Source organism: Malus domestica, chromosome 11 (genome assembly GCF_042453785.1).
Source record: "Malus domestica chromosome 11, GDT2T_hap1".
Lineage (NCBI taxonomy): Eukaryota > Viridiplantae > Streptophyta > Magnoliopsida > Rosales > Rosaceae > Malus > Malus domestica.
Window position 1 is genome coordinate 31,197,497 of NC_091671.1, and position 12,460 is coordinate 31,209,956.

Genomic DNA, 12,460 nt, shown 5'->3' on the forward strand with positions numbered 1-12,460 from the left:
CAAAGCACATCACAAACAGTTTTTTTTTTTTTTTTTTTTTTTTTTTCAAAAGAACAGTAATACCAAACTAGCCCTAACAAAGTTCAAAGTGGATTATTATTATTATTATTTTGCTTAAATGAGTTTTTCCAATACTTTAATGTTGGAATTAGAGCTAGTCTAGTTCTAAATTGTGTAAGATGAATGTAATTAAAGTCATGATATGAACTGCAAGGTTTTTGAAGGACCTGGCTTCTCTGTCCTCCCACTTCCCATACACTCTCATTCCCTTCTATTTGTGCGGTCACGGTTAAGCCACGTCAACATTTTATATTACTATTGCTTTTTATCTTATTATATCTATAAAAAAATCCATATAAAATGTTTATGTGGCTTAACCGTGACTGTACAAAATAGGAGGGGATAAGAGTGTATGGGAAGTGGGAGGGCAGAGAAGCCGGATCCTTCTTTTCGAACGTAAGATGCAGGAGATTTGTAAGGAATATTGGACAATTAAATTATCAACCAATTATGCTATATTAAGAAAGATTAAAAGGTAAGTTTATTTTCTTAATTATTAAATAAATTTTCTTTTCCACAAGAACTAATTAAATTAAACCACAGTAACCATAGTTAGCTTTTTATACACACGGCAAGATTCTAAATAAATTGAGTTAGGAGGTGAGCAAAATCAGACTCATTACTTTATTTTTTAGGCCCATATTAACCAGGCATTCAAATTAATTAGAGTGAAATGCAGGCTTGCCTTTTGCAGTTAGGTACCGTTTGGTACGTGGGACGGGACAGAACGGAGTGAAATGAGGTGTTCCGTTCCATGTCTGGTGCGTCTAAAATAGGTGGAACGCGCTGTTCCATGGGATGAATTTTGAGTGAATTTTCGTTCCGCCTCACCCCCTGGAACAACTTGTTCTACATCCGTGGAACACAAAATTATAACCTCTCTGTCTCCTTCTTCTTCCTCCTTATTTCCATCTGAGGGCATCTTTGCTCCCTCTCCATTCCGTCTCGTCCTGTCTCGTCCCATTCCGTTCCGTCCCGTTTTGTTTGCATACCAAACGATCCCTCCCCTCTTATCTTTCCCCTTCTTGTATGCAAAGATCAATTTTCCTCAAATAGTCCGGGACAACTGAGTTGTCCGGGAAGTAAACGGTGAAAATTATGAGCAACTTGGCTGCAAGATTATGCAACTATGGTCCAAACAACTGGGGTGTGTACATAAGGATAGGATGTTTCACGTTAGAATGAACAACAAAAACTCAGTTCCATAAACTTGTTGCATATTATTAAGAAAAAACCAGCACCAAGAATCTCAAAGATAAACTAACAAAAAGGAAAGAAAAAGCAAGTTTAAGGATGGGGATTAACTAGGACAAGTCTCGACCGAAAATTGAAGTGAATTGATGTTGCCATTGTAGGTGACCCTCATATTCTGCTGATGCCATGCTCCAAGCATAGACTTCCCATTTCCAGGCATCATTGCTACGCAAAAGTACCCCGCATCTTTGTTAAAGACATGAGCATATTTCCCATCAACGACGTAATTAGCATCTTGCAAATGGTACGTTAATGTGGCGAATTGATTGAAATCCGGCGTATATTTGTAGCACAATGCCAGCCCTTCAGGCACTTTACCGATCCTTGTAAGTTTTAAACCGTCATACCATTGTTGAAATGCCCTCATCACCTCCCTGTAGGCATTGCGTCCGCTGGCATCTGTATTGAGTTGAGGGATTAGGGCACCAGAATCGATGAAGAAACCACCGGTGCCACCTTGCCCAATTGTAAAGGTACCCGGTGGAAACCCTAGGCGTTTCAACCCAACACTTATATCCAAAAGATTTAGGTAGTAGTAATGTTGTCCAGGTGGTGTTACAAACGGACTTGTGTAAACATTTCCAGCTGGTAATGGTATTTCATCCCCAAACTTAACGAAACCAGGGTTTATTAGTGCATCAGTAAAAGGGAGCAAACAGTATGAGAAAGTTTTTTTGGTTTTATCAGCGAGTTGGGTCACTAGTGAATCCGGACTCAAGCTCAACCCCATTACCCCCGAAATGTAACCACTCTTTGAGAACTGAATGTTTCTGTTTTCCTTCGAACAACCGAAGATCACGTTTTCGGCTGTATCAGTCGGAAATGTGAATGTTTCAAAGGAAGCAACACCTCGAGTTGTTGCGCCACCACCATAACCAATATTGTAGACGCATTCATTGTTAGCACATTGGTAAAGGGGATTGGCACCTGAACACAGAGGGTGGTCGCACGGAAGCTTTCGGTATGTGCTCGATGTTGTTGAATCGAAAATGGGATTACCTTGTTGTGGGTAACATGCAACACAAGGCTGGCACTGAGTCCAAATTAGGCCACCACCAGTGTCGAGAAGCAGGAGCTGGGGGACTTTTGGGGTTCCAAGCGCAATCTGCACGATATAGAAGAAGTTGTCACGAAGCAAAGTAAGTTCTATTTGGTTGAGGTCTGCGGTGGAATTTGAACCGGAAGTTAATTCCACGTAGCGCGCCCTGGCTTTCGAGAACCTGACCAATCTTTCGATACGTTCATGTACTGTGAGGTTTCCGGGGTATAGAGGCGATTCCGGTGAGTCTCTAGGGATCAACCGGAGGCTGAAACCATTAGGTTTTGAATGCGTTGGATGGAATGTGGAGAATGTGATGAGTGAAAGAAAGAGAATTGTTGAAACAAAAGCTTGGACTCCAGCCATTTTTGGTTTTGGAGAGTGAGACTATGAATTACTTGGTGACTGGTTATATGTGCTTTTATAATAATGCAGGACTTGACTACGGTACATGCATGTTAGACATATCGTGTAAACACTACGTAATCATTTTTCTTTTTTTTGTAAAAACTTTTAAACGCTATCTCGGCCAAATTGGGTAGGATTTTTTATTGAATGTTGTACGTCAGTTTTTCATTGAATGCTGTCTCAGCCAAAATTCAAACAGAAGGTGCATGCATGTAAGATAAGAGTTGACCTACTTTTACAATTTACTTACCACTTATGTTATTCCCTTTAAAATCCCGAATATCTATCCAGAATTGAAAGCATTGAATATTTTGCATTGAATTTTATATAAATTTCTCTTTGGTATTGTGTAATATTTTTTAATGTAAATCTTAATATTGTCCCCTTTATTTCTTAACATACCATTCTGGGTTTCTTCCTTTCTGCATGTTCTTTTAGGAGTGGGATTCTCTCCCCTCCTACCCTTCCCTTCTCTCCCCTTCTATTCCCCTCCCCTCTTTTCACACTTACCATTTTGTCTCTCTTTTTATAAAAAAAAATGATATAAGATGTTTACGTAACTTAATTGTAACTGTTCAAATAGAAAAGAAGAAAATGAGAGGAAAAAAAAAATAAAGGGAGAGAATCCTACCCCATTCTTTTGATGTATCATTTAATATTTGATTTCCACTGATGGGGCTCCTCTGCCTTCTGAACCATGTTGTGCATTTGGACAATCTTTCAAATGATATAGTGGTTAAAACAAAGATTGACTGATCACATTCCTCTCTCTCTCTCTCTCTCTCTCTCTCTCTCTCTCTCTCTCTCTCTCTCTCTCATTTTTCAACTGTCTTTCTCTAGTCTAATATTGGATAATTTTTCACCAGTAGTCCTGTCCTTTTTCTTCATTGCTAATCGGTTCCACTAGTTTACTTAGAACGACGACAGTACCAACATATTAAAAGGATAATTGTTAATAAGAACTATTATTTGTTTACAATTATGTTCTAAAAATTGATGGGCAGTAGTTGGGCAATGGGTTGAGATCTAGTGTCTAAAAGCATCCTCAAAAGAGACGTTAAATTTTTATTTGATAATAGATGTGGTCAATTGAATATAGATGTAAAATCTTCTTAATTTCTATAGATGTCAAATATTTATTTTATTAAATATATTGGGCCTCATCTCTACATTAACTATTAAAAAATAGGAGCATTTTTGCTCACCACCATAAACTATGATGTATGCTCACCATACACCTAATCAATTAACATGTGTCATTTCACTTAACTCTAGTTAACTTTCACATTAAATGTTAGTTTTTCAATTTTGAAAAAAATTAACCAAGATTAAATGAAATGACACGTGTCAATTGATTAGGTGTATGGTGAGCATACACCATAGTTTATGGTGGTGAGCATAAAATAAATTAAAGACATTTGGTTGTAATTATGAGATCCATGCATTAAAAATAAATTAAAGATGTTTATACCATACTTAGGGCCTCCGTATTTGGATCTCGTACAAATACTTGGGGACTTAAATGTAATTATGTAATAAAGGAAGGGGCAAATATGTAATAAGTGAGGAGCCCTTATTCTATAAAAAGACTCCTCACCCTCACAATTGAGGGAGGCCAATTCCTAGGCCCTCTCACCCTCAGAAGCCTCCTCACATCCCCTCTCACCCTCAGAAGCCTCCTCACATCCCCTCTCACATTACAGAGGTTCTCTCCCTCACCTCTCATATAAATACAATATCAGTGTGGACGTAGCCCAAACATTGGGGTGAACCACGATACATCTTGTGTTATTTACATTTCTTGCAGATTCACGGTTGGATTTACGTTGTTCCAAGACATCCGGTTTTATGCATCAACATTTGGCGCCGTCTGTGGGAATCGATACGAAAAGTTGTGTTGGTTCTCTTTCATTTTTTCACCTCCACCTTGAATCTGCAAAATCACAAAAACCCAGAAACAAAAAAGAAACCTACTCCGTGTCTACCTTCTTTTATTTTGGGTACAATCTACTCTGTATATTTCAATCACAGAAAACGAATGTCCCAAAATTGTGCGTGTGTCTTGAAAGTAAGGAAGAAGAGGAGAGCCGAACAAATGCTATAACTAGGAACATGCGTTATTGGTTCGCAGATCCTGAGCTTCGACCGAGTGTCGTCACATTCAATGGAGTCGTCAGCCGACGGCAAGCAGAAGAAGGCGGGGGGCCGCCAGTGCTGCATCTGTCATGAGAGACGGGCCACCCTTAAGAGACCCAAAACCCTAGAGCAGATTTGCAAGGAGTGTTTCTACAAGGTGTTTGGGGAGGAGATTCATTAGGTCATCGTCGAAAACCAGTTATTTAAGCCTGGTGAGCGCATTGCCCTCGGTGCCTCCGGCGGCAAAAATTCCATTGTCCCCGCTTCCATTTTCACCATGGAAACCTGGCCACCTCCCCATCAAAATGAAAAAGCACCAAACTTTATCAAAACCCACGTTTTTTCTCTAACACCCGACCCGAATATGGCTTCCCATTTGGGTCTAATCCTGATCCTCATCTTCTCTCTCTCTGTCCTACCAAGTCTCTCTCTTTCTCTCTCTAACTCCGCACCCACAGTCTTCGACATTTTACCCGAATACGGCCTCCCCTGCTGTCTCTTATCGTCGTCGGTCTCCAACTACACGCTCTCTGACGACGGCCGATTTCGTCATTTTGCCCAAGACCTGCTACATTCAGTTCAATTACTTGGTCTACTATGAAAAGACCATAACGGGCAAGCTCACATACGGGGCGATCATCAACTTAAAGGGGATTCAGGTCCAGAGGTTCTTGTTCTGGTTCGACACCGACGAGATCAGTATCGATTTACCGCCGTCTGATAGCATTTACTTCACTGTTGGGATCATCAACAAGAAGCTCGACGAAGAAGAAAGGTTATTGAGTTCATGAGTCGGGTCGAGGCAAGAGTGGGACCACAGTTTCTTCTTCAGTATCGTTTTCTCCACCGTCGGGATGGTGGCTCTCTCGCTGCTTCCGATTCTCGTCAAGAACACTTACATTTCTGAGAATGCCCTTATGCCTGGCTATGTGACATCTATGCTTTCGAATCAGGAGGTTGTAGAGGCGAGCAGATTGGTTAGTGATTTGACCTCTTCGAATTTGACGTCTCTTGGTTCGGCAATTAGTTCAAGAATCTGGTACCCAATAAACCGGTTCAGAATAACCCAATTCAAACCTGGGTTTTGGACTCGAAGAAAAAGCATGGAGCAGCAGCGGCAAATAACCATAAAGAGAATTGCCTACTTGCTAGATCGTGGGATTTTCAAAGGCTGGCTTACGGATAAAGGGGTCGATGCTGAGTTGCGAAAGTTTGCTTTTTTCGAGGTTATCAGGATTTTTGATCATTCACTTGCTGTCAAGCTTGGTGTCCATTTCTTTTTGTGGGGTAGTGCCATTTTGCTTTTCGGCACAAAGCGCCATCACGACAAGTGGCTGAATGACACTGAGAACTATGCAATCAAGGGTTGCTTTGCAATGTCTGAGTTGGGCCATGACAGTAATGTATGTTGAATGTCAGCTCGATCTACGCACAAGCAGAGCAACCACACACCCCGATAAAGCAGGATACAAATAAAGGAGCATCTTTGTGCTTCTCAGCCGTTGGATCCATAACCAAGCTGACCAGCTTCACCATTCTTGCTTTCCTGCTTCAAGGAGCATCTTCTTTACAGGGTGGTAGCCATGTGAAATCACTTTCTGAAGGCCCAGAAGATATGTCTACTTGAGCAAAGAAACGCAGTGGGAAAGAGAAACAAAAGCAAAAGCAAAGCAGAAAAGAAAAGAGAAAGCAAAAGCAAGGAATAAACACCCCACCAGAATGATGTGAATTGCTTTTCTTATTTTTGTATGATGTGATTTAGTTTTCTTATCTTTCGGAGACATCTGTATAAACCCCATCAGAGGGTAATTAAAAAAAACCCAAAGCCCAAAATAAATGGGCTGGAATGTTGTGTGGAGAGCGAAGGCCCATAAGCCCAAAATAGCACCAACCAGGCAACCAAAAGTACACCCAGTACTACAAAAAATTATTTGGCACCCCGCCGCTATTATCGCCAACCAGGTGATCAAAAGTACGCCCAGTACTTCAAATTATACATGAGAATTACTCATGTCAATCATACATAAATATTCATGAGCATTACTTATATCAATCATACATAAACATTCATGAGCATCACCCATGTCAACATTCATGAGCATCACTCATGTCAACATCCACGAGCATCACTCATATCAATCAACATAAACATTCATAAGCATCACTCATGTCAATCGGCTTTAAAAGCTTCATTTACAAAAGCTCTATCTTCAAAAAGCTTCATTTACAGAGCTCTAGCTTCAAAAGCTTCATTTACAAGAGCTCCAGCTTCAAAAGCTTCATTTACAGAGCTTTAGCTTCAAAAGCTTCATTTAAAGAGCTCTAGCTTCAAAAACTTCATTTACGAGAGCTCCAGCTTCAAAAGCTTCATTTACAGAGCTCTAGCTTTAAAAGCTTCATTTACAAAAGCTCTAGCTTCAAAAGCTTCATTTATAAAAGCTCTAGCTTCAAAAAGCTTCATTTACAGAGCTCTAGCTTCAAAAGCTTAATTTACAGAGCTCTAGCTTCAAAAGCTTCATTTACGAGAGCTCCAGCTTCAAAAGCTTCATTAACAAAAGCTCTAGCTTCAAAGCTTCACTTGCAAAAGCTTCACCTACAAAGCTTCAGTGTAGAGTATACAAATACCATCTCCGAATAACCGCCACTTCGGCCTATCATGGATTCAATTTGAAGTCTCCAGCCAACATACTCTATTGACCGAAGACTTGGAGGACTACATTATGTACCATATATTGGGCCTCATGAAAAATACTCGGGGGACTTAACTCATCACTTATGTATTGAGGAGCGAGCCCTTATTCTATAAAAGGGACTCCCTCACTTTCATTAGAGAGCACCCATTATTCATGTATTGAGAAGCGGGCCCTTATTTTATAAAAGGGACTCTCTCACCTTCATTAGAGAGCATCACCGCCAGCTAAGCAACTTCCCTGCCGTGAGCATCACTCCTAACCCATCATTTATGTATTGAGGAAGGAGCCTTTATTCTATAAAAGGGACTCCCTCACCATCATTAGAGAGCATCAACTCTAGCCCATCATTCATGTATTGAGGAGCGAGCCCTTATTCTATAAAAGGGACTCCCTCACCTTCAACGCCACAAGCCAAGCCAACCAAGGCAACATAAGCCACGAGCCGAGCAACCTCGCAGCATGTGCTACTTCTAGTTGAGCATCATTTCATATTGAGCACCGCCTCATATCGAGCATTAGTTCAAGACAACAACTAGTTACTTCGGCCCACACATGGACTGAATTTCAAGTCTCTAGCCAAAAGACTCTCTTGACTGAAAACTTGGGGGACTACTGTTTATACCATACTTAGGGCCTCCGTATTTAGATCTCGTACAAATACTTGGGGGACTTAAATGTAATTATGTAATAAAGGAAGGGGCAAATACGTAATAAGTGAGGAGCCCTTATTCTATAAAAAGACTCCTCACCCTCACAATTGAGGGAGGCCAATTCCTAGGCCCTCTCACCCTCAGAAGCCTCCTCACATCCCCTCTCACATTACAGAGGTTCTCTCCCTCACCTCTTAGATAAATACAATATCAGTGTGGACGTAGCCCAAACATTGGGGTGAACCACGATATATCTTGTGTTATTTACATTTCTTGCAGATTCGCGATCGGATTTACGTTGTTCCAAGACATCCGGTTTTTTGCATCAACAAAAGACATTTGACTCCATCTTTGTTTATTGCAAAAATGACAGCTAAAAATTAAGGAGTCAAATGACTCAGCTCCCATGCCAAGTATGACATCTATGTTGGAGAAAACCTCGATGTTTTGTAGTCTTAGTTGGTGTATTTGACATTTCCCATGTCAATTATGACACCTAAAAATTGTCAAATGTAAATTTGAAGACTTATATGGCAATGTCAAATTTCATTTTGCTCAAACCCCTATATTTTTTTATATTCAATTAATATCTGCAGGACCCACTCTTAAAAACAAATCAATCTTCATGACTGGTGCATTGTTAGGGCCAACACAACAAAACATTTAAAAAATAATAAGACACCAGATTTTCTCCTATGTAAATTAGCAGCAAACAATTTCTATGTCAATGTACAGATTGACATATCGGTTATTACGTGGCATTCCACTCAGGCAGTGGAGAGGGCCAAAGGTCTAAAAGTTAAAAAATGACCTGATTTGCTCAAAAATCAATCTTCAACTGATGGTTGGGCTATAATTGTATGGGGTTCACATACCATTATTTGGCCAAATGTAGCTCTCCTCTTAGCCATGTTTTTGGGGCCCATCTCCTTAGTTGCAATGATTGATTCAAATTCAATGGCTAGATTTGAAATTATCTAAGGTATTTTAACTAAAATAACAAATAAATTTTAAAGTATAAACTTAAAACTAATAAATTACTGAGGGGCTATATTTAGCTCATTCAGTTGGAGATTGTATATGAGTGTAGTATGACATTGTTCATTTAAAAATAATTTTTTTATGGCTATAATTCTGGACGAGACTATATATATTTAGCCATTTCGGTTGGAGATGACCTTAAGATGCTCTAAAGGCCTAATGGGTTTTTTTTTTTTTAAATAAATATATTATAGAAAATATAATAAGTGCCTACGTATTTTTGAAGGAAAAAATAAAAACTAAACTTGTATTGATAAACATAAAATGGAATGGAAGAATATAAATTATAAAGCACTGTAATTTATTGAAATATGGATATCAAATATGTCACATCCCAGCCCGGGCCCCCACCACATACTGGACTCGACTCCACCGTAGCACGATATTGTCCCCTTTGGGCCCAGACCACTCCCTTATAGTTTTGTTTCTGGGAACTCACACGAAAACTTCCCAGTGGGTCACCTATCATGGGATTGCTCTAGTACAAACTCGCTTAACTTCGGAGTTCCAATGGAACCCTAAGCCAGTAAGCTCTCAAAAGGCCTCGTGCTAGGTAAAGATGAAAATATACATATAAGGCTTACAGAATCCACTCCTCTGGGCGATGTGGGATGTTACAATCTACCCTCCTTAGGGGCCCGACGCCTCATCGGCACACTTCCAACCAAGGATTGGCTCTGATATCAAATTATCACATCTCGGCCCAGGCCCCCACCACATCCCGGGCTCGACTCCGCCGTAGAATGATATTGTCCGCTTTGGGCCCCAACCACGCCTTCATGATTTTGTTTCTGGGAACTCACACAAGAACTTCCCAATGGGTCACCCATCATGGAAATGCTCTCACCCGAACTCGCTTAACTTCGAAATTCCAATGGAACCCAAAGTCAGTGAACTCCCAAAAGGCCTCGTGCTAGGTAGAGATGAGAATATGCATATAATACTTACAAGATCCACTTTCCTAGGCGATGTGAGATGTTACAAAATAGACTACGGTTGAGCAGGACACAAGCAATCGTAAAGAGAGAGTATATGAGTTTTCTTTTTCAGTTTGAGAGAGAGAGAGTTGTGACCCTAAGACATTTAAGAAAAACAAAAAATAGTCACTTAGCCTACCTATATGACCCACTTGATTTTCAAAAGGCTTAAAATTAATTGTGACGTGGCCAACCGCATAGCGTCTATGTTTTTTTTTTTAGAACACTCATTTTAAATAATGTTGATAAAATGAGCATTAATTATAGAAACCCACTAAGAGTTCCTCTCTCTAGATTTAAGAGCACGTAGAACAATCTCTATTTTAAAAAGTGGATAAAGAGCGTGATTGAAGTTGATTTTTTAAAACCCTATCTAATATATCTTCTTCATTAAGTTAAACTCACTCATTGAATATCTACCACCATGGCATTGTTATAAGGAGTTCGTGTATGAGTTTAAATATGTTGACAATTTCGTGGACAACTTAAAAATTCCATAAAGATTGGGTAGTTTTATGTTTATTATTACAAGTGATATTTTACACGAATTTATACTAATAAGAGGAAGAAGATTTGAACTTGGAGTGTAGTGTATTGAAGTCAAAGAACAATTGTTTAAAATCTTGTTAGTTTGGCTAGTGAATAGTGTCAAAAAATTATTTTCACTTCACAATTTAACTTAACATCTCTAACAATACTATCTATTTTAACACTCTAAATATTTTAATAGCATTTTAAATTCTCTCTCCTTCTCTTTAAAGTCAAAAGAACAATTGTTCACAAAACTAGAATATAGAACGGATAGAGAGTCTCTTGCCAATTTGTGCACTTTTATTTAAATTAGCTAAAGATCCACATTCGAAAGAAGACTTTTATGAAATAGGCACCGCTACCGTGACGTCTTATTTTAATAAACCAATGATATGGGTAAAAAATTTAATACATGGCACTGTATTTTATTTTATTTTATTTTTATCAATACATGACACTGTGTTATTAAATAAATACTTCACATTATGATCATAGATGTTCTTGTAAGTTACGGCTTCTGAGAGCATCTCCAAATAAGATGTCAAAATCTTAAGTGGAATGTCATTGTACATATTTGACATCAAAAGTCTACAAACTGAAGTGTTATTTGTTGACTGGATTTGAACGCTTTGTGATTAGGAGTCAAATTTGATATCAATGTCAAATATATTTTTAATTAATTTTAATGATGTGCCCCTTATTTTACTAACATTTTAACCAATATAAATTTTGTTTCAACATTTTTTTAATAATTACAACTATTTAAAGCTCAATTTAAATAAGAAAATAATATTTGACAATTTGGTTTGAGAAGTACAAAATTTGATATAAAACTTCAGATTGCTACATTAGCTATCAATTGTAATTTGACTATTATAATTTTTTTTTCCCAAGATAGAGGTGCATTAAATACGCATAGAAATGTTTACATCCTTAGCAAGAGTGTTAAACAAAAAATCCGGGCCAATACAGTCCCAGATAAACTCTTGACTTTGCTTGAAAACGTACTTAGCAACTGAGTGAGCAGCAGAATTGCTCTCCTTAGACATAGAGGCGAACGAAACCGATGTCAACCTGCATGCTAGAACCTCAATATCCCCAAGAATACAATCCAGACTAAAATCCGGCAATTCCTTCCTGAGCATCTTGATGATCGACTTTGTGTCAAATTCAATGATGATTTTGTTAAAGCCGAGATTTGTGCAAGCCAAAATAGCCTCGCGAATGGCATAAGCTTCTCCCGCCGCAGCAGAATGACAGAGACCGGTGCCCGACCCACCTACTGCTTGGATCATTCCTGCAAAATCATGGCACACCCATCCCACACCCATCCGAAGAGTATTCTTGCACCAAGCAGCATTAGTATTGACTTTTATAAACCCAAACTCAGGTTTCGTCCAAGGCGCACCCCGTCGCCCCGCAACCCATGTCTCCGAGTCACAAGCTGGGTAGTCACCACCTAACTCCATGGGCGTGGCGTCTCTGAACTCGGATAAATTCCTCCTCCAGATGTTCAAAACCTCCAAGGGCTGTTTTTGCTTACCATTAAACACAGTCTCGTTCCTATTTTTCCACAATCTTGAGAGGCCGAAGGCAAATTCCTACATAATCTCATTAGCTTCCACCCTACCCTTGACACTTTTATAGAAGATCTCTCAATTAGCCAAAAAT

At 39.2% G+C, this 12,460-nt stretch overlaps 2 protein-coding genes across 2 annotated transcripts; both read right to left on the reverse strand.

Annotated features, from left to right (window-relative positions):
• Window positions 1-1,360: 1,360 nt before the first annotated feature.
• Window positions 1,361-2,719, reverse strand: LOC103413259 (aspartic proteinase nepenthesin-2-like). Its single transcript, XM_008351736.2, has one exon. It carries the CDS (start codon window positions 2,717-2,719, stop codon window positions 1,361-1,363), a length of 1,359 nt encoding a protein of 452 aa, XP_008349958.2.
• An 8,975-nt stretch (window positions 2,720-11,694) lies between these two features.
• Window positions 11,695-12,258, reverse strand: LOC139189526 (uncharacterized). Its single transcript, XM_070808492.1, has one exon. The coding sequence runs from the start codon at window positions 12,256-12,258 to the stop codon at window positions 11,695-11,697; it is 564 nt and encodes a 187-aa protein (XP_070664593.1).
• Between the last annotated feature and the right edge of the window lie 202 nt (window positions 12,259-12,460).